Here is a 21,854-nt window from a genome sequence, read left to right as displayed (position 1 = left end):
CGCCAAGTACTCCTACTTCCGTACACAATGAGACGGGGTTGGACATACTGCAGGAACCGAGCTGGGTTTGAATGTCGTTTTGTTTTAGCTGTGTAGTCGATTAAAGAGTCGTAAGAGTGCGGTGTACACGAAGATAGGCGATTCTAGCCTTTTTATACACATAAATGCATCTTGTCTCCATAATCTGGTGACTGTTGATTTGTCGAGGGGCGGCTGGTTAAATCGTACTGAATGCAGGTGTCATGAATCATCTTAAATTCTCGCCGCATCCAGCGTCTGTGGCCTACGCCATGACCACACTTGGGTCCAGTATGATGAACAGTATTTTTTCTTTCTATTACGTGAAGTTATTCTTGAACAAGTACAGAATATCCGAAGCAGCCTTCCATCAGTCTCAGGTGGGTGAACAACAAGAGTTAAACTCCAAAGTCCGAGTGAATTTTTAAATGCTGTGGGTTTTCCAACCTGGATGGTGACCTGGTGAAAACTTGTTTGATTCCACATGCCAATCTTAAGCTAACTCCTCTTCGTGGACGCTACAAGGAACTCACAAGATGCTTCCGTGTTTCCTGGTTCTGCGCAATAGTCACTAACATTTCCCTTTTCTCTGGGCTCCACAGGTGATCTACATGATCTGGAATGCCCTGAATGACCCGTTGTTCGGCTACCTGCAGGACAACTCGCGCATGCCCTGCTGCTCACTCCGCCGGCTCTCCATCCTGTACGGCGCCCCGTTCTACGGCCTGGCCTTCCTGCTTGCCTGGTTCCCCTGGAGGGCGTACGCGCCGGGCGACTGGCTGAGCGGCGCACACCTGGTGGCGACACTGTGCGCCTTCGACGGCATGCTCACGTTTGTGCTGCTGGCCCAGTGCGCGCTCTTCGCCGAGATTTCCGCCCAGCACGACACCAGGCTGAGGCTGATCAAGTACAACCAGGTGGCCTCACTGGCCGGCTCCTCTAGCGTGCTCTTCTGCGGCCTCGTCTCCGGCAACATGGTCGACTTTGCCGCCTTCCAGGGATTTTGTGTGCTGGTGGCGGTACTGGGCTGCGCCTGCATGGTCTACACGGGCTTCTACAGCGAGAGCCGCTTCGACGAGAAAGGCTTGGGCCCCGGCTCTCAACAACCTCCCCTCTCCCTCTCTGCCGTGGTCACCATGACGTGGCAGATCCTCACCAACCGGGACTTCCAGCTATTTGTGGTGATGAACTTCTTCCAGGTCTTCATGGTGGCCTTCTTCCACAACTTCGCCATAATCTTCGTGGAGCATCTCATACCGGCCGACGTCCTTCCTTCACTGGCGAAGAGCTTTATGTACGGGGCTGGCTTCATCTGCCCTCAGGTAAGGGCAGCTTGGGGGTGGGTAAACTTGACCCTGCTTTGAGGTCTTCTGAATTCTTAAGTGGATCCTACACACACACATTTTGGTTATTAGTGCTTTATGAAGTGTCGTACAAGGTATAGTTGACCTAGAATGGCTATTACATCTCATCATGCCAACTGATCTCTGGTAAAGATTCTTTGTCATTCACATTTTCAATCTTCAATCTCATGGTCTCGTTACAATCCTTAAGCAGTCTGTGCTGTGTGCGGTAAAAATGATTTACAAGCCAAGAGGCAGGACTTCTTGTAGAGAAATTCTCTGATTGGTTAATACAACCATGTTGAAATTTTAGCTGCTGATTTAAAGAGCCCAGGACAGTTACTGTGAATCTTCTTTCTCTCAGGGCAACTGGTTTATTGAGGGGTCATAGGATGTAAACATGTTTTTAGAATAAGTTGCTTACAGCACCTGTCATTATCACCAGCATTAGCGGCGTTGTTTTTTTTTTTTTTCTTGGACACATCTTCCCTCCCTAGTTGCTGGTACTGAGTGGTCAGCGTCTGCTCCACATGTTTGGCTACTATCAGATCATCCTCCTCAGCTTCTGCGTGGAGGCAGGCGCCGCTGGGTTCATGCTGTTGCTGGGTCCCAGCCACTACTGCTGCCTGGCTGTCTTCATCACTGGCACCATGTAAGCGCTCGTGAGGAGAACAGCTCTCCGACCGCCCAGACCTGGGCTAGTATGATGTAGTGATGACTCGTCACAAACTGTGTTTTATGCGGTGAGGGCAGCAGTGTTGTTTAGTAAATGCTAGTTTAGTTGTTTTCTTGAACAGAAAAATCTGGAGATGCAATACTGACGCAGCTCAGACACTCCCAGTGCAAGAAAGATTAAATATGATTAAATATGCAGATTTGTCTGTTGTCTGTGTGAGACTCCAGTGAACTGTGTGTGTGTGTGTGTATGTGTGTGTGTATGTGTATGTGTATGTGTGTGTGTGTGTGTGTGTGTATATATATATAATGTATATGTAAAAATCTTGTCTTGTTCCAGGATTTTGGTCCAGGCTGCTTTTAGTCTCTTCGGTCTACCACTGGCTGACATCATTGACTCAGACATGCAGAAGTACAAGCGCAGGTAACCCCCATGTCTCCTGCCCCCTCTTACCCCTCTGCCCCCTCTTACCCCAGCTGACCCAGCACACACTGAATGTCTGTGTACTCCACATCCTGTATAATACTAAGGTGCATACTAGCCCAGTGGCTATTAGTTAGATTAATTAATTGTTTAGTTTTTCCTTTTTTCTCTCATTTTAATGGTTTTATTACAGATTTTATTCATTGTAAACACTGTTGTTATTTGTAATCCATTTGACGTTCTACAGTAAACCTTAAAAACAGAACACTGACCGCACTAACTGGATCTGCCAGTGTGTATGTCCCACTGGTAAGGACCCCACTAAGCTTCCTGATGGGCCCTGTGTGTCCTGTACTGTTTTATTCAGCTCCCCACTCTCCTCTATGGTCTTTGGGACCAATGCCCTGTTCACCAAACCTGCACAGTCCCTGGCCCCCATGCTGGTGGTTTCCATTCTCAACCTGTATGGCTATGGGGAAATGAAGGATGGACAAACTGCAGACCCCAGGTAAATACCCCACACTGCCGCCCTGCTGTCGGCTGGAGTCAGGATTCAGCAATAGTAAACAAGGTTGTTGTTACAGCCACACACTGTGATTCATGCAGATAACGCAGATGCACCATAGAAACTAGACATCTTATCGTCTGTGGTTCTGTTGCAGGCTGCAAGGGTATTTGGCAATAAAGTGTAATACTTTTCTCAGAGATTTTGTCCACCACCTACATTATCATTATGTTCCATTGTACCTTTATTTTATTTATGCTCCTGTGTTTTGTTTTTCTCCGGAAGTAATACGGAATTTATAGGGGGTTTTTTTTCCATGAGCTGATACCTAATTTAAAGGATGGGTAGGAAGTGTCTGAAAACCTATTCAGACAGGATTACATTACGCGGGGTCCTGGAGTCACTTGTTCTTTTACAGGCGCTTGTCTGTGACTTTATTTCTCTCCTTTATTTTGGTGGTTTTTCTACTGCCCCTGACAAAATTAAAAGGCTGTTTAACTACTGTTTTCCACCTAACTCACCCCTGTCCTGATACACATCTTTGTGATTTTCCAGGTAGATGTTGCCTCATATTGGGACATATAAAATGAATCGCTGCTACTATCCGCATTTAGTCTGTGGGTTAAATCTCCCCCTCCAGACACTAACTGGGAGAATATTATCCTGGGAAAAAGAATCTAACCACGGTTTGTTAAAGGGGCTTAGTTATTGCTGTCTGAAAACATGACATAGTTTGAAAGCTTTCATTGTTCTCATGTAAAACTTGTAAAACATGTACAACTTGTTTTAACGTCTTCATGTAACTCTATTCCCGTCTGAATAATTTTAAATTCCACTAAAACCGACGGGAATCCAGTTCGCTTCACAAGGAGGCCTGTGTCTCCCTCTAATGATTGGAGAAGGTTATAACACACTAAATGATTGCGATTTTATTCTCTCTCTCTCTCTCTCTCTCTGTGTGTGTGTGTGTGTGTGTGTGTGTGTGTGTGTGTGTGTGTGTGTTCAGTAAGCTTTTTTGGCATGACCATATATAAGAATTCTGTTATGATAAAGAACTTGAAGAGAACTGTAATTGGTCTGAAATAATAATAATTGGAAGAAGTGAAAAGAAAGGAAAATAAACAAATAATGATGATGGGGAAACAATAAATAATAACAAATCCCTCCCTCCCTCCCCTCTAGTGCGCTGGAGGCCCTGCACAACACAATGTTCTACTTGGTTTGTATGGTGCCAGTGTGTGTGACAGTCCTGCAGGTGATTGCGTGGAAGTCATTCTCAATCAGGAACAGTCATAAAATGGACCAGAAATGTATAGAGAAATGATTTTTAAATTATTATTTTGTCATAGCTGCTCTGTATTCTTATAATGAAATTATATATATATATATATATATATATATATATATATATATATATATATATATATATTTTAGCCCTGTCATGGAGAATAGCGACATCATGAAGAGAAAAGAGAATAATTTTTGTGTGGTGATGTAGTAGTATAAGTATGACTGCTTATAACAAGAATATTCTAGGTTAAGTTGGGTTTTTACAAAAGCTTTCTACTCTTTGCTGGTGGCAGATGACTCTGAATGTATTGTATTTTTATTTAAAAACTGAGAGAACTGAAAATAGAAGCTATATAAATGAAGTTTATTACACACTACCCACTGTGACATGCTGCTGAACATGTTTTCTGAAATCTAGTTACACATTATTTGATAATTAACATGTTTGTAAAAAATAGGGACTTTTTTTGATGCATGCCAAAGTTTCTATGCCAAGATCTTGTTTACAAAACCTGAGCTGAATGCAAACGTTCTTGAAAGGTTTTTTTATGGATCAAACTGATACTTTTTTAAATAATGTGCCTTTCTGCTTTTCAGAATGGTGCAACATTTTATATGGGACCAATTTTAGTTCTTTTTAGGTTTCTTTTTATTGCATATTGCCAGTGAATTTGGCATGTTCAGTGAGCAAAGGACTTGAATGTGCAAACACAAATCATTGTGAACTGAATGTTTAGTCTCTTTTGAGAAGATGTTCATCTGAATTGAATACATAAAGAAGAACCTATTGCCAAAAAAAATGTTTGGTTCTTTTGATTTTTTTTCGGATTCACTGTACATTTCACTGCGCGCATTGCAAATAAATGTTTGGAGGGGAGAGGAACAACAGGAACTGGTGAGAGACCACATAGTACTCTGGCCACATAACATGCATCTCGAATATCCTGGATATATAGGCTAAAAGTGACAAGTTAAATATATATTAAAATACTACAGTAGCTCAGCAGCTACTCTTGCTTTTGGATAGAAACATAGCACAAAAAACACTGCAGTAATGCAAAATAAACAGAGGTGAACTCAGCTGTTCACTCTGACCTTATACTCATCAGACAGAGGTACAACGGAGCCATCCTGTCTTTACTGCTTAAAGTCTTTAACGAGGAGACATCTCTGAGAACTAACATATGTGTCCATCAGCTTTCATTTATACCCTTATAACACGTCTGAAAGAAATGATCTTGTTGAGCTAACAGTCTGTAGATATTGTAATAGTCTGTTCAATATATCTCTGTGTGTGTGTGTGTATATATATATATATATATATATATATATATATATATATATATATATATATATATATCGGTTGTGATGTAAGCTAAAGACCTTGACTTTTGTCTCTCTATCCTCTCGGATATGCTATGGGGCGTATTGTCCCGTTATGTCGCCTATGACCTTAACTTTTATTTTGAAGTGTTTGCATTAAACAGCTGCTACAGCCATTTTGGAAGCTCGCTTTCTGGTTGCCAAATTCACGGGGATTAAAGAAGTGCCGTTTGTTTAGTCATGTGAAATAAAACCAACGTCCGTCCTAAAACCTTTCGTTTTATTTAATGGTTTTATATAATTTAATTATACTATCATATTTTTATAAAGTATTTGTGCCTTCAGTAATATGTTTACGAACTCTGGGTAAACTGACGATTCAAAACGTCGATTTTCACTGGTAAGTCCCTAAGCCTGGTTAGCTAAGATAAGCTAACTGCTCCTTAGTTTGATACGTTACTGATCATTTGTTTCTTGACTCTGTGTGTGAGAGAGAGAGAGCGAGCAAGCATTATATCGTATACACTTGGCGCTAGCTACAAAGGGGCCTTTGAGCTCGATAACGTTAAACTGTCCACCTTCATTCAAATGATCCCGGCGCACTTTACTAATGTAGCGTTAGCTCGCTAGCTAACCGTGCTATGAGCCTAAACCTGGCCAACTCATTTAGTCATGAGATCCATGTTTAGGCTCATCATTTAGCCCGAGGAGGTCCGGGTTTGGGCTCATCATTTAGCCCCATGAGGTCCGGGTTTAGGCTCATCATTTAGCCCGACGAGGTCCGGGTTTAGGCTCATCATTTAGCCCCATGAGGTCCGGGTTTAGGCTCATCATTTAGCCAGATGAGGGCGAATAAACTGCGGGATTCTCCTGGTAACTGATAAACACTTAAATTCACGTGTTAGCCACCTAGCCAACTAAGCTTTTTACCGTTAATTTATTGTAAAACCAACATGTTATTATTTGCTTATTAACTTATTTTAAGTAACCTGTTAGCTAGGTAAAACTATTAGAAATCATGCAAAATTGATCAGCCAAGATACATAACTGAACGAAACCAACAAGTGTCTCTGTTCCAAAAATTAGCGTTAGCTAGATTGTAGCTTTGATAGCTAGCTAGCATACCTAAGATTAGTGGCTAGCTAAGCTAACGCTAGCTCGGCCAGTTTTTAAAGTAAATTAAATTGGTGTGTATATATCCTTGTTAACTAGTTTCAAATGTAGGTCAATATAAGGTTTTGTGAAAGGTTTTTAAAAAGAGGTGCCACAGTGGATGTTTGTTTTTAAATTTATTTTATCCAGGGCACCGTTCCTTGGTTTCAATATACAGCTTGGATAAAATCAGTTTGATTCAGATGTAGTCAGTGCTGTTGACAGCATCTGTTTTAAAAATGCTATATAAATAGATTTGATTTGTAGGTGTGTCAATCCAATAGAAGCTTAAATTTGACTCTTTACAGTTATGGACCCCCTAAACCATGCCAAGCATCTTCAGGAGCCCCTTCCCACAGCGCTGGATCTCTCCATGGGATGCAAGCGGATCCCAGCAAAGATGAGCTCATTGAAGGCCCTGGATCTTGTAAAGAAAACCAGCTGGAGTGACTGTAACTCAGGGACCAATGATGTGGGAGCTTCAGGAACCAGGTTTGAGAGCCACGTTTCCAAACCTTTCAAGCAGGTTCAGTCTGACGTTCCCCAGTTGGCTGCGACCTCGGAGTTCAGTTTTGAATCAAGGTGTAGTGCCGAGCGTTTACACGGCCCCGGTCCTGTGCATTTGGTCAATGGACAGCCCGCGGTGGCTGAAACCCTCTCCCAGTGCCCGACCTCGAACCCACTGTTTACAGAGCATGGCAGTGCTGGTGCCACTGCAGACGAATCGTTTACACATCTGACTGAATGTCCTCGCAAGGCGCGGATTGCTGCTTCAGAGAATACCAAAATGGACACCGACACACCACTAAGAGCCAAGGACTCCGCTGAGGGAGTGAAGAATCTGCGGAATGGCTTGCATTCACAACTGCCATGTGCCAAAACTACTTGGCATGGAAAATGCACAACTGACACCGTGTCGGCAGGGACGAGAACCAGGGGTCCCGGCGTTCTTCATGACGGCACGTCTTTCATTCCTGTATCACATTCCACTTGCTCTGTAAGCTTTGAGTCGGAAGCCTTGACTGTAGCAGAGCGTCGCCCAATGGACCACAAGCACAACGCCGTAGAGACTCTGTCCTCCGAATGTACTGGCTCTGGCGAGAACTCTCCTTGTACAGTTGAGTGTATATCCAGTGATGACAGTGACGTGATTGAAGTGCCTGTAAGGAACAGGCGGTCTAGCAACGGTCTCCTCCTAACTGAGAGTGTCGCTGTGAGAAAAGTGAGCCAAAATAGGGAGGCTCTTTTTTCCCCTAGGCAGGGCACAGATCATGCAGGCCGCGCGGCGTGCAGCACCCCCGAGCGCGTGGTGAGAAACGGCTACCACGCCAGTGAACACGTGTTCTGTAACCCTGCAGAGACGGTGGAACCAGGTGAGCTGTTGCCGCCCGCCGTGCTGCTGGACAGCGATCCCGAAACCGATGTTGTTTCCAAAAACGTCCCATCTACCTCAGACATGAAAAACACAGAACGCAACCTCGGACCACTGCGGGATGAAGGGTCGTCTGTATCGCTCAGCCGGCAGGAGGGGGCACCGGCATCTAAGAAAAAGAACCAGACCAGAGCAGGGCCCAAGCGGGCCAGGCCAGGCAAGATGACAGGACTGTGCCCGGGCGGCTTGGCAGCAGCGAGCGCGGCCAAGAGGAGAAGGAGGAAATCTCGGCAGTCTGGATCGTCGTCCATGTTTGCCCCCCGGGAGCCGGAAATCAAGCTTAAATATGCCACCTACAAAGAGGAGAAAAGGGAGGGCAGAGGTCACGGCTTCGCCCCCTACGTTCGAGTGGAGCTCTCCGCGTGCACCATCGTCAACTTCCGGGAGGAGGATGATGACGCGCAGGTGAGGAAGGGCCGCCAGGCCACAGTCTCCTGCGTGTCCTCTGGCGTCATCCCCTCCACCTCCCACTTGGCGCTGGGGAGACCGAGCGTGGGCAGCGGCACCCGAGCCGACCAGGCGTGCTGCCTATGCGGCAGGACGTCCAACACCTCGGGCCTGGGGGACTTGCATGGGCCCTACTACCCCTGCGGACCGCAGCCCAACAGCAAGACTCACCTGGCAGAGGGCGGGGCTGACGACAGACCACAGACGCAGTCCCCTCTGAGCGTGGGCGGAGTTTTGGATGGCAAAGAGATGAGCCCCACCAAACGGCTCAGGAAACGGTGCACGACAGAGGCGTGGCCGGGAGCCCCAGAGGGGGGTGAGCGATGGGTACACGAGGACTGCAGTGTGTGGTCCGCAGGGGTCTTTCTGGTCAAAGGCAAGCTGTACGGCCTGGAAGAGGCGCTTAGGCTCACGCAGGACATTGTAAGTCCAAGCAAAAGGCCTTCGGTTCTCATTTTAACACGCTTGTTTTCATTTGTTTTCAAATGAGTAACCAGTGCTATACATAGGTTTGACTTACCGTTCAAAAGCTCAGCTGGGAAACACCGACACTTTTAATTGCGTTTCCCAGCGTTTAATGTAGGGAGACGCTGCCCTTTTCCATGCTTTTCATAACATGTCTACAAGATGTACCGAATGGCAGCCTGCAGCTTTGTGACTGAGTGAGGATCAAAGCGTTGAGTAAAGACAGCAGTTCTCACTGCCGTGGTTGCAGGTGTGTTCGTGTTGTCGCATGGGCGGAGCAACTCTGGGATGCTTCTTCAGAGGCTGTCAAAACAAGTACCACTTCCCCTGTGCCGTCCAGGCCGGTAAGCCACTGCGTGCCAGGACTGGCTTCCCTCATTCATGGCACCTGATGACCATGTGCTCACAGTGTCTAAAGCCTATCTGTTTTTGAATGACACAAATTTCACCTGTTTTTAATTCTGAATGAGAAGTTCTGGGGGGTTTTTTTTCTTCATGGAGCTATGTGAAGTTGTTCTGCTCTGGTGTCGTACTGGCTGTGGGGTATGTGTGTATGTGCCAGTTGTTTTGTTAGTCACTACCGCTGACTTTGAGAACACTGGGCCAGAATGACTCATTTAAAATAATTTACCATAATTTTTCATAATTGGGTTCAATTTTGCTGGTCCAAAATGGGTGAATCTGCTGCAGCAAGCAAAAATAGCATAATGGGGGGGGGGGAATGTTATATAACAGTGTTTGTTTGTTTTTGTTTTTTTTAAAAAAAGCTCTTGCATGAGCAGTTTCCTGCTGAAGTAAATTCTCTGTAGCACAGCTGCCTGCCGCTGTCAGGCCTGTGCTTGCGGTGCCCGTGTCGTGTTCTACCGAGGCTCCGTACGGGAGGGTCCGGCCAGGTCTGGCTGCGGAGGGTCTCTCCCTTGTCTCCAAGTAACTGGCTGACTTTGTGTGTCCACAGACTGCATGCTCAGCGAGGAAAACTTCACCGCGAGATGTCCGAAGCACAAGGTAATGCCGCGTGACGCTGCTGTTCCGCTGCTTTTCAGCCTGCATAAAGAACCCCTTTGAGGGGTAAATGGGGCAGAATGGTCCCTGGCTTTGCCCCAGCGTGCAGCAGACAGTCTCCGTCTGTTCTTCACAACATCAATGCCTCGCCTCCTTATGCTTTGCAGGATAAATCGCCCCGAACCAGTACGAGCAGACTGCAGAACAGATGACGGCGAAGAGGCAGTATCCAACCACAGAGGGTATGCAGCTCTGCAACCTTTAGTGGGGAGAGCGAGCTTGTCTGATACGGCTAACGCATCGTGCTTCTCTTCTCTTGCAGGTGAACTCCGCCAGATGTCTCCTCGTCTCCTTTTGGCCGTGGTGGGTCCTGAGTGAGCGTTTACAGTGTTTTTCTTTTTGGTGTTGGGCTTGAGATTTTTGGACAAACTGTGGTCGGTCTGAAGCAGACGAATGCTCACGGTTACCCAGTGAGGATCTCTCTGTTGCAGCATGGCGGTGTCCTTCATGAGGGCTCTCTCCTGCACGGGTGCTCACGGCACCCACCATCGCCTCGGACGCGCGCTTTGAACAGGGGAGCGTGTCTGACCGTCTGAGTTCAGCTGTTGTACAAGGCCAAACTCTGCTCACTCGAGAGCCTGAAATTCATTCACTTGTGATTTTTTTTTTCTCCCCCCCCCCCCCCCCTTTTTAAAGATTTTGGTTATTTTTGCAGCTTGCTTTCAAAGTGGTGCTCAGATTTCGTCAGCTTGGATTTATGCACTAACAGTAAAGGAAACGAACGGCATTTCTGTAATTTCAGTTTCGTTAGCCATATTAGCCAAGCCAGCAAGATTTCTGTTATAGACAGCTTAAGTGAAAACCTTGAGCGCACCCTGTAGCAGTAGAGTTACTCCACATATCTACTGGACCATCTGTTTGAACTACCTGATTATGAAATCCAGCTCGGCGAAACACCACACTAAGGACCACTTCAAACCCTTCAAATTTTCTAATTCATTGTTCCCTGTTCCCATCCAACTGCAATACAGGCCTTCTCAGATGGAACCGTATGCACTATATGTCAAAATATTTATTTCTATTTATGTGTGTAAATATTTATTTGCAGGTGTGAACTTGGCTGGAAAGAGCACCAGCTCACCGGTACATTAGAAATACAGGGAATTGGATCTCTTATTTATAGTTGTGATTTTGGTGGTCGGGGGGTGGGTGTGGGGCACTTTTTTTTTGTGCTGCAGTCTGAGTTCATGGCCTTTGACTGAGGAGCCGCTATGTCTGTAAGATGTTTCACCCTATGCCTTGTGACGTCTCTGTAGGTCCTGATCCAATAAACATTTTTACTGTGTTTTTTTGTCCCAAATCTGACGCTTTTATTGGGGAGACTGTCACTGAACTGCTGCTAATGTTTGTGATGCAAGTGGAGTTCCTAAACTGGTGGATCATTTTGAAAAAATGCTTTAATAACTAAACTCTGCTACAGAAGAACATGAACCAATTAAGGCTGTTCTGTGATGATGCAATTAGTCCTTCAAATGATGTTAATTCCGCATTTCCCAAAGCGCTGACATTGGCAGGGTTCTGTGCCTTGTGCTGGCGCTCTGAAGGACCGCTCAACGCTTCATATACAGCGTAGTGTTGAGATTTATCTAGGGGTTGTTTTTCTTGGAAGCTTACCAGTACACCAACGTCAAACTTTGTTTCTGAGCAAATGTCACTGACTTTTCTGTCGTCTTACCCCCCTGCTGTCTTGGGCTGATCCTGGTGAAAGCTTAGCTTTCAGAGCTCAGGTAGACCGACAGGATTTTATGAACGAATGTAAACAGGATTTGATTTTGCTACACATTCTGGGGTTCTTTATAAAAGAAAATTATCTCGAAGTGCAGTGTTATTTTTATCCCCGAGTTGCTCGATGGAAAATTCAAGTCAAACCGCTATTGTTGCAAACGAACCAAAGGACACAGACATTAGCCCTATAGGTGGCGCCACTGCTCCGATAATGCAACCGACACTGGGCGTCATTTCCAGAGTCGAATCTGATCTCAGACCAGCTCCCAACTGTCCATTTCAGTGTTTCACGGTCCTTGTAGGCATTTGCTCTGCCTCGTCACACCCATATAAAACTCTCCTAGGCCTGATCCCAGGAGATGAAGTGAGAGTCGGGGGGGGGAAGCACAGGAACCAGTGTCCAGGAGGACGTTAGCACCCACAGTCTGCTCATCGGTCCCGTTTAATAAGAGCTGTCGTGAAAATAAGACTGTCGGACCCATAATATGGATTGTGGCATGTCTAACAAAACAGATCTATTTTACTAACATTTAGCACACAGATCCTCCGCGATTTCGAATGCGATCTGACCAAAGACTGGCCTCGATCAAAACAGTTTAAGAAGCAAAAAATAAATAAAAAAAAGAAACTGGAAGGCCGGGGGTGCGTTGTCTCTTGTCAGTGGTATATTTCCACTCTCACCGCCTCCTTGCATCCAGCGTGTGTGGCATGCCGAAGGTAATCCGGCCTGTGCCACGTCGCGTTTGCCGCATAGTGAACGCCACTGTGAGCGCACGCGGTCGCGCACCTGTCGCGCTCCCCGGGCCGTTTGCCGGACATCCTCGCGAGTTATTACCGGCACGCTCGGAGCTGCGCCTGATGCTTGTAGTGCTGACGAGTTTACAGGCCCGTTTTGTAGACGTAGCTTATTTCTTGGTTTATGCGAAACCGCACGGTTCCGTTAGAAATACGTTTTAGTACAACAGAAACACAGAAAACCAGCACTCGATTAATCTATTACTATTAATATTTTTTTTTAATAATTATATGAACGGTAAAATGTGGATTTAAATGTAGACGCCATTACACATTTTTGTGAAGGAACAACTATCCACTAAAAATAAACCTATATGAATTTTCCAACATTTTATGCTTTTAATGGTTACACTGTAGTAATTTGATTAGGCCTACTCAGTCCAGCAGTGTGTTTTGGTTGGTTGGTGGAACTCTGGCCTGTGAAATTCTCATTCCTGAGATATTTCTTCAGTCAGCGTTAAAACCCATTTGTGCTGCGTAGCTCTTCCCCATAACCCAAGAAAGTGCTAGTCATTGTGCTGCCTGCGAGGTCCCCCTGACACTGCTATAATTACACACCTGCATGTTTGCCTTCCGTTAGCTGCCGACATCTCAAAGGTCAGCGGGCATGGCTCCGGTGTCAGGGGGTAGTGTTTACTTCGACCCTTGAAGAACAAGAGGGCACTATCACTGTCCCCGAGTTCTATGTATACACTGCTAAAGTGCGCATGTATGCGTGTGTGTGCCTGAGTGTCTGTGTGTTTACTGTGTCTTAAGCCGTACTTTCCCCGAGCTCAGCCATTCTTCCCACAGCTGAGGGCTCAGCTGTTGTTCACATTTGCACTCCTCATCACACACCGCGCTTCACATAACTCCTGTAATGATAATGACCTGGCAGTGTCCATCACAGGGACGGTCTGCGTTACACGGACGCCATCAATAACGCAGCAGGGCTGGTTTCAAAACGAGAGGAAACAGAGTCAATAATATAATTCACCTACCGCCTGGTAGGTGGCAGTGTTGCGTATACATCATTTAGCTGATACTTTTATCCAAAGCGACTTAAAGTTATGAATGAATACAGTTTGAGCAACTGAGGGTTAAGGGCCTTGCTCAGGGCCCAACAGAGGCAACCTAGTGGTGGGGTTTGAACGGGCAACCTTCTGATTATTAGATGAGTTCTACCACAGCAGAAACATCAGCAAATGGTACGAGTGTGAGACGAGAAGTTCAAATGAACACCATCTATAAACTAGTGACTGACACTTTGTTTATTGTACGCTGAAAGTTTTTAATTTTTTTTATTATCTATTTATTTATTACAGAAGGGCGAAAGAAATGAAACTCCAGCATAAGTTGGTGCTGTGGCTCAAGCGCTCAAAGCCCTGGTCCATCTTCTGCAGAAAAACAAACAGATATGCTAATATTTGACACATTATTCCCTTGTGTTTCTTGTGTCCTTTAAATATGTCTGCCCTTCTTCAAGGTTGTGACTACTGGTTGCGTGCTGGTGTACATGGCATGGAGACCTTTTATTTCAGCATGGATGAGATGAACAGGGTGACCTGATTGCACACAAAGGCCAGCGATCCCGTGCTCTGATTGGCTGATGGTCCTCGTTTCCAACAGTGGTGATTTGTAGGCATGCTCGGCAAAGCGGTGACTTGGCGAAACGTTGGCTTCCTGTATGAGACAGCAACATTATTGTCTAGTTAGTAGCACAGGAAAAGGCCAGGATGTTGAGTGACGAGGACACTGCGAGTCTCGGGCCTATTATAACACATCACTCACCCTTGCATTACACACTACGCACCGTCACGTGTAGAGCTTTTCCACCAAAGTGCAGTTGTTGTTTTTTCAGCTTAATCTGCATGGATGCACAGTGGAAGAAATGTGTGTGTAGATGGAATGGATATATACACACACACACACACACACACACACACACACACACACACACACACACACACGCGCACACACACACACACGCACACAAACACACTACCTGGCCAAAAAAAAAGGTCACCACCTGGATTTAACTAAGCAAATAGGTAAGAGCCTCCCATTGGATAATTACTGTCAAATTATTGGCATGCATCAAGCAGAGAAAACATCTAAGGAGATTGCTGAAACTACTAAAATCAGGTTAAGAACTATCCAACGCATTATTAAAAAGTGGAAGGACATTGGGAAAACATCATCTTTGAGGAAGGAATGTGGTCGGAAAAGTTTTTTGAATGATCTTGATCGGTGATGACTTAAACGTGTGGTGAAATCAAATCATAGAAAAACAACAGTAGAACTCAGGGATATGTTTAATAGTGAAAGTAAGAGCATTTCCACACGTACAATGCAAAGGGAACTCAAGGGATTGGGACTAAACAGCTGTGTAGCCTTAAGAAAACCACTTGTCAGTGAGGCTAACCATCAAAAATGGCTTCAATTTACTAGGGAGCATAAATATTGGACTCTGGAGAATGGAAGAAGGTCATGTGGTCTGATGAGTCCAGATTTACCCTGTTCCAGAGTGATGGGCGCATCAGGGTAAGAAGAGAGGCGGCTGAAGTGATGCACCCATCATGCCTAGTGCCTACCGTACAAGCCTGTGGGGGCAGTGCTGTGATCTGGGGTTGCTGCAGTTGGTCAGGACTAGGTTCAGCAACATTATGTGCCCAAAGAATGAGGTCAGCTGACTACCTGAATATACTGAACGACCAGGTTATTCCATCAATTGATTTTTTCTTCCCTGATGGCACGGGCATATTCCAAGATGACAATGCCAGGATTCATCGGGCTCAACTTGTGAAAGAGTGGTTCAGGGAGCATGAGACATGGATTGGCCACCACAGAGTCCAGACCTGAACCCCAATGAGAATCTTTGGGATGTGCTAGAGAAGACTTTGCACAGTGGTCCAAAACTCCCATCATCGATACAAGATCTTGGGGAAAAATTAATACAACTCTGGACAGAAATAAATATTCTGACAACGCAAAACCTTGTGGAAAAAAAAAAAAAAAAAAAAAAAAAAAATATATATATATATATATATATATATATATATATATATATATATATATATATATATATATATATATATATAAAATGGCATTTTGAGCAGAGTCCAACCCCACCGTGTGAACGCAACCTTATGTTTAACACAGTGAACAGCAGGAAAGGAACTGACAAGTGCTGCTTAAGATGGAGTGATTGTGTGCAGGGAATTTCAGCTACAGCTTATGAACAGAGAGAACGTATTCTTTCTTCTGTAATCAAATCACAATGCATCAAAGAGTGATCAAATAAAACCCTTCCATTCTAATGGTTTCACCCCAACCCTACCCTGTAATCGTCCAATCCCTGCATCAGTCACTCTTACTTGGTCTCAGGACAAACAGCTCACATCCGTTCCAGAGAGGGGCAAAACTCTGCCCCGTCTCCTACCTATCAATCTCCTTGCCCATTGTGATGCGAAGAAAGCCATCCATCATCAGGGCAATCTCATAGTGTCTGACCCCCAGCTCTTTCCTGCTGTGACTCAACCATCATTGTCGGCTCACAAAGGCTGTCACCGGGGGCGCCCCCAGTCTGGCCCCGCCCTCAATGACTGGGTTCGTTACGTCTTAATTCTGATCTTCTTCACTCAGTTGCAGACCACAACGGCTCAGAGGGCAGGGGTCAAAGCAGGGCTGCGGTCGCCACGGAGATGCGGCGAGGATCGCCGGAGTTGGAGACGCATGTCGGATTCTGCGGCCTGGTCTTTAAGATCCTGGGGAACTGTCCGTGTCTGAATTAATGGCGGGTTTGTCCACAGGCTTTATTACCTATACATTTCACACATTTTCCAAAGAGATGCACTCCTGTAATAAACCACACTAGGAAGGATAATTCTGCTTAAAGTATGTCTTCTTTTTTCTTTACACTCACTAGGCCTAATGAATGTCTCGATGTGAAAGCGTGAAGACACAAAAGAATTCCAGACAATCCTGAAAATGGCACCTCAGACATGGCCTTGTCTCAGGCAACTGTTTGCCAAGGTTACTTAAAAACCAAATAAGGTACAATAAAACTGTAATAGTAAAGCATTTGTGATTGTAAACCAACAAATCAATACAGAGAGTCCTTACACTCTTAGCTTAATTGAGTTTTTTGGTACTATCCATCTTATGAAAAGTACATTTCCTAACGTTCTGAGATTATTTCTACTTGACCAAAAAATAAGGAAACTTAACTGAATCAGGCAGTACACATGGTGTATGCTCAACATACAGTTTTGTAGGTAACTTGGTTCGTAAAGAGACTTGCTAGATATTGAGTAGCAGCAGTACTGTATCTCACTGCAGGGCCTACAACCCCATGAGACACCACATGCTCATTCAAGGACAAAGATTTGGATGTTGGCTTCACCCTGCCCTGGATCATGAGAGGATAATGAATTCATGACATCATGAGAAAGTAGTCGCCCCAGTGACATAGTCCGCTGTTGCCATGGGGCTGGTTAAATGGCAGTGCCAGGTTTTGTGTGTGTGTGTGGGGGGGGGGGGGGGGGGGGTAAACAGAGGAGCCATTGGCTGCATGTTTGTTCAACATCCCTCTTCTCAGGCCAAAACCTAAGGAGGTTTTGGGGTGCTAAGAAGGTCATTGGCTATGACTGTTTGGTCTTAAGACTACCCCGACCACACAAGCTCCCCACTCTGTGTGTGTGTGTGTGTGTGTTTGCAGAGCTTGTACACCTTCCTGATGAGGCTTAATGTAGTCGTGCGAGCTGACAGCCATCTGAAACACTCAGTGAAAACAGAAATAGAAGAGAGAACAAAACCAGCCTAACGACCGATTTGTTAAAAGGGCCAAGGCTGTGGCCTTGGTGGGCTTTTTCCCTGTTAAGACTGACAGACACACTGACTCACTTGTTCTCATATTTAAACAGAAAAGACAAAGGATTTGAGTGAAGGTTTTAATCTGATATCTTATCAGGTTTTAACTGTCAGTATGAACAAAAAAGTCTGCCGTGGACTATGGCTGGCACCACTTCCTTGTATTGATGTCATTTGTTAATTTATAACCTGGTGATGGTTTGGTATTTATTGATGTGTGTGACGAATCACTCAAAAATAAATCAGTAGCTGGGATGCGAAGGTACGTCACAGAGAGGAACCAGGTAGCGGTGGAGCGGTCACCTTTGTAATTTACAGACATAATCACAGGGTCTTTCTCGTGAGAATTATGGGGCCAAGGTTTTATGATATTGATACTCAGCCCAGAAGCAAAAAATGAGATCGACAGAGAAATACAGTCACTGGAGTGGAAATGTTTTCATCATCGTCTTTGCCTTTTGAACTTGGTTTGTGTTTAATTTGATCCTCTCGAACATGCTGAGGACTAACTGTTAAGTCACACGAATGAGACAGAAGACGGTCTCCAAATTCACTGGGATGCCGCTGGTTTCAGTGCTTACAGCAAGAACTCAGCTTCACAGTTGTGCAGTGTGCAATATATGATCAGAAGATACAAAGAAAACCACTGATCATGATACATGTAGCTAGAAAAGTGGCTGTGGTCAGATCAGCTCTCACGTCGGCTATTCACATATTCCGTATTTGTACCCGAACAAGCTAATTAAATAGTATTTATCATCGGTGTAAAAAGTCAACTTTGTGAATTAAATGTCCATGGAGCTGTATGTAGGAGAACAATAAGGGGCATAAAGCAGACCCTTGAGGGACACCATTTTGCATTTTTTTATACTCTGAATGATCTGTAGTTTAACACACTGCCAGCAACCGTATGATCAAAACCAAGGGCTTCTCAATTTAAACCTTCTCAAGCCTGCTCAGTGAAATATGGTGGATGTCGTGCTTAAGTTGAGCAGAACCAAATGAGGAACACATCTGCAGTCCGAGACGAGTGGTCTTTGACCGCTCTAGTCATCATTGATTCTGTACTGTGACGCTTCTGGAAACCCAACCGAAATACTTCATGCATGTTAGTCTAAAACAGACAAACGCAAATAAGAGCAAAGAGTAGCTTCCAAAATCTTGGCTAGAAAAACATGTTGTAAACTGTATAGTAACTGAAGAGGTCAGAGGGTGCAAAGTTTAAAGGAACAGCTTGAAAAAACTTGAAAAAATGCAGGTACGTCATCACTCACATTTTTAAGGATCCCTCACCTAGTAATATTAATTCCATGAGTAGCCTAAATGTCACCAAGTCAAAAACATGCAGTCCATTTCCAGGACAGAAGGTCCTCAACTTACTGTTGAGATATGAGAATTTCTGCCTGTTCGTTATCATGGGTTGAATTAAGTAGCCAAAGTAGACCTGGGTGGTGCATTTACCTTACCAATTTAATCGACCTGAGATTTAACTGAGATATAACTGAGCTGAAATCTGTCATATTGTGTGCTGAGTTCACTTAGGTGTGGAAAGTTTGCTTTGACTACCTTGGAAGTGTACACAATTCCTACCAAAAAAAAAAAAAAATCTAGTTCTATTGTTATTACTCATCTGAAATTCAAAGCAGATGAGAAACAGCGTCATTCAGCGCAACTGTGAGCTGGGTTCACACCGATGCCAAGAGCCAGACTTGGATCTAGTGTGCGATTAAATTTGTGGGCTGGCCCTAAGACTTTGAGGCATATTCGTAATAGCATCAAACCTCTTGGTATGACCAACTCAATTGCTGATAAGACACGGTGTGGGTGTTAGAGTACGCCAGAAGACAACGATTCCCAAATCGTATTTGAATTGAGTTGGATTTGCCACACCATGCGACGGCACATCCTTTTGATCCCTGATGTTCTGACAGCGGTGTCCTTCACCTGCGTATAGGCATCCAACATCGTACCGAGCCAATCTTCCACGGCCTTTCAACTTTCACGCTGGCCTCTCAAAGAAGCTGGACGGGGAGTGGGGTGGGGGGAGATTAAGTGTGCTCTAACATTTCTGGATCCCCCCTGGGGTCATAAGGTTATTTGACCCCTCCTTCTTGTGCCTCGTTTTTCCTGCTACAGCCGTGGCGGCGCGCTCCGAATATCTCTCTGATTTGAGGCTGGCCTTGTGAATCAATTTACATTCATTTTGGACTGCAGGGATTTTGGTCTTTCAGATCCAATTGCTATTTCATGTCCATCTTGTAATCATTAGCCTAATGGGTCATTTTCCTCCCGTCACTCTATCACTATATATAGTTTATGAAGAAAACAGCAAAGGCTCTTTTATTTATATATTTCCCCCCCCATAAAGTTATGGTGGTAAAGTCTCAAATGATTTATGATGAGCCCTCTTGAATTTCACCACCTCGGTCATTACAGAGCATTTTATCATCCAACTTTGTCATTTTAATCCAAGGCCTCTATTTCAAAACCTTATTTTTAGCACATTGTCATTTTCACGAGATTAAAGATATTAATGCGTTCTCCAGAAGCATTTTTTCTTTCTTCCTGTAATAGTGTACTTGTAATGATTGATTTGTACCAATTCAGCAGATTTATTTTGTTGACCTCATTCGTGACATCCATCAGGTCCTCCTTTCTCTCTTCCTGAATTCAGAGGCGATCACATGCAGCGGCTGAACCCTGTACCTCAGTAATGGGAGACTCCAGCGGGACCTCTCGAGTCTCAGCAAGAGCTGCGGCAAGCAGCTGTGGGCGGGGCTTGTGGGGTTTTTTCTTCGCACAGCGGCTGGTGGGCGTCGTCCGGAGAGCGCGCACTGGAAGCTAAGACACGTGCAGACTCCACAGAGCTCTATTGATTCACTCCAGTCAAGGGACTGCAGGGGTGTGAGTGTGTGTGTGTGAGTGTGTGTGTGTGTGAGTGTGTGTGTGTGTGTGTGTGTGTGTGTGTGTGAGTGTGTGTGTGTGTGTGTGTGAGTGTGTGTGTGTGAAGTCAACACATTCCTTGCATTCTTCTATTTCCCTTGTTGGAGAAATGTTGCAGGCCCATGGCCTTCCCTCCCTATCTTCACTTCTCTCTGATCACTCGCCATAGTCTCTCTCTCTCTCTCTCTCGCGCTCTCTCTCTCTCTCTCTCTCTCTCTCTCTCTCTATCCCCTCCCCTCTTCCTGCCAGAGTGACTGTGCGATTTGCTGCTCCTGCAAATATCCCAACCACTTGTGTTTATCCGGCCCATCCCAAGGACTTCCACACTGAGCAGTTTCCCACTACTTTGAACTGCTTTCATAAATCCTTCGGTCTGATGTGCACGTGGACGTCGACTCCTGCCAAATCGCTCGTTGTGATTATAGTACCAGGGTCCAGGAAAGTCTGCACAGTCTGCTCTCGCCGCATCCTCCATCTGACCTGCCCCGGGCCAGGTTCACACAGGCATTCATGAGGGCAGCTCATCCCGAAGCGCCTGGTAGAGCGTAGCCTCCAAACCGGCCTGGTCTTAACCTTCCAGTAGCTGAATAACTGATCTGACGCTTGACTTTGCAGCTCAGGCATGCGGTACTTCCCCAACACGGTAATGTTAGAGCAGGAGTCGATGTCAGCGATTTTTCACTATTTACAAGCGTCTGGACTGTGAGTTTCGCAGGAAAGTTCTGATTTCAACTTTGTGAATCGTCTAAAGCAACAAAAAAACAAAAATCCTCCAAAACTTCAAATATGCATCATATATTATTAATAACCCATCTACCTCTGGACTCTGCTGTCCAAATCAGCATTACTGTGTATCTAAAAAATATTTTGGTTTGAGGTCGAGGCAGACAGAGTGTGCATTCAGACAGATCAGAGCCAGTGTAAACGGACAGCCACACACTCATGCACCCCCGCCACCCCCAAGCTCCCAGCCCCCGGCACTCACAGAGTTTTGCTGCGCTGCACCGTTGCCATAGGAACTCTGTTTGCATTTCCCAGCGAGCAATTCCCGAGCTGCCGGCTTTCGGCTGGCATCCAGCCTTCCGAACAGGCTCCCAGGTCAGTCTGCAAAAGCGATTGTCTGTTTGTGGCGACTCACTGAGCGACATTATGGGCGCATTTCCGACCGAACAGAAAGGGGAGAGAAGGTGAAAAGCTTAACCCTGCATTCAGCCTTGACTTACAAATTTTGAGGCAACTGCTTTGGCAGAGACCACCTGAAGAAGGGTGCTTTTATTACCCGAAATAAAAGGCTACTGTTACTTCTTCTAACGGCAGACCACAAATATCCATACATTCATAAACCTTCCATATAGCCTCTTTCCACGTCGTGCTGAACGTACGCGTGCTGCAGAGGCTGACGGC

General features: G+C 45.3%; 2 protein-coding genes and 1 long non-coding RNA gene across 7 annotated transcripts; 2 read left to right on the top strand and 1 right to left on the bottom strand.

Moving 5' to 3' along the window:
* The first annotated feature begins 16 nt into the window (after positions 1-16).
* Positions 17-5,505, top strand: mfsd13al (major facilitator superfamily domain containing 13a-like). Its single transcript, XM_035525363.2, has 6 exons — positions 17-398; positions 621-1,340; positions 1,859-2,013; positions 2,377-2,460; positions 2,828-2,968; positions 4,148-5,505. The coding sequence occupies exons 1-6, from the start codon at positions 243-245 to the stop codon at positions 4,287-4,289; spliced, it is 1,398 nt and encodes a 465-aa protein (XP_035381256.1). The 5' UTR covers positions 17-242; the 3' UTR covers positions 4,290-5,505.
* A 159-nt stretch (positions 5,506-5,664) lies between these two features.
* Positions 5,665-11,421, top strand: si:ch211-165g14.1 (uncharacterized). 5 transcript variants are annotated; one of them, XR_014124287.1, is made up of 7 exons: positions 5,756-5,978; positions 7,039-9,032; positions 9,325-9,418; positions 10,030-10,079; positions 10,244-10,318; positions 10,399-10,439; positions 10,568-10,664. XR_014124287.1 is itself a non-coding variant. In XM_081716520.1 (6 exons), exons 2-5 carry the CDS (start codon positions 7,041-7,043, stop codon positions 10,400-10,402), a joined length of 2,121 nt encoding a protein of 706 aa, XP_081572646.1. In that variant the 5' UTR covers positions 5,747-5,978; positions 7,039-7,040; the 3' UTR covers positions 10,403-10,439; positions 10,568-10,664. The 5 variants fall into 5 exon arrangements, 4 of the variants coding, with proteins under 4 accessions (XP_081572644.1, XP_081572646.1, XP_081572645.1 ...); XM_081716520.1 differs by lacking the exon at positions 9,325-9,418 and having other exon boundaries at positions 5,747-5,978; XM_027021827.3 differs by having other exon boundaries at positions 5,757-5,978; positions 10,399-11,421.
* A 2,540-nt stretch (positions 11,422-13,961) lies between these two features.
* Positions 13,962-21,803, bottom strand: LOC145658451 (uncharacterized). The gene is made up of 3 exons (XR_014124020.1): positions 21,436-21,803; positions 14,165-14,318; positions 13,962-14,032 (listed from the first exon to the last, which is right to left on the bottom strand). It is a non-coding gene; the product is annotated as an uncharacterized LOC145658451 (long non-coding RNA).
* Between the last annotated feature and the right edge of the window lie 51 nt (positions 21,804-21,854).

Source organism: Electrophorus electricus, chromosome 6, assembly GCF_041902795.1.
Source record: "Electrophorus electricus isolate QZ-2024a chromosome 6, ASM4190279v1, whole genome shotgun sequence".
Classification (NCBI taxonomy): domain Eukaryota; kingdom Metazoa; phylum Chordata; class Actinopteri; order Gymnotiformes; family Gymnotidae; genus Electrophorus; species Electrophorus electricus.
This window is presented reverse-complemented; position numbering and strand designations above follow the sequence as displayed.

What these genes read in the sequence shown, in the direction of transcription:
- mfsd13al (XM_035525363.2), top strand. Translation starts at nt 243, where the DNA reads ATGAATCATCTTAAATTCTCGCCGCATCCAGCGTCTGTGGCCTACGCC. An exon ending in CAGCCTTCCATCAGTCTCAG is followed by an intron (nt 399 to 620) that starts GTGGGTGAACAA and finishes TGGGCTCCACAG; the next exon opens with GTGATCTACATGATCTGGAA. An exon ending in CTGGCTTCATCTGCCCTCAG is followed by an intron (nt 1,341 to 1,858) that starts GTAAGGGCAGCT and finishes TTCCCTCCCTAG; the next exon opens with TTGCTGGTACTGAGTGGTCA.
- si:ch211-165g14.1 (XM_081716518.1), top strand. Translation starts at nt 7,041, where the DNA reads ATGGACCCCCTAAACCATGCCAAGCATCTTCAGGAGCCCCTTCCCACA. An exon ending in TTAGGCTCACGCAGGACATT is followed by an intron (nt 9,033 to 10,029) that starts GTAAGTCCAAGC and finishes GTGTGTCCACAG; the next exon opens with ACTGCATGCTCAGCGAGGAA. An exon ending in CGAGATGTCCGAAGCACAAG is followed by an intron (nt 10,080 to 10,243) that starts GTAATGCCGCGT and finishes TATGCTTTGCAG; the next exon opens with GATAAATCGCCCCGAACCAG.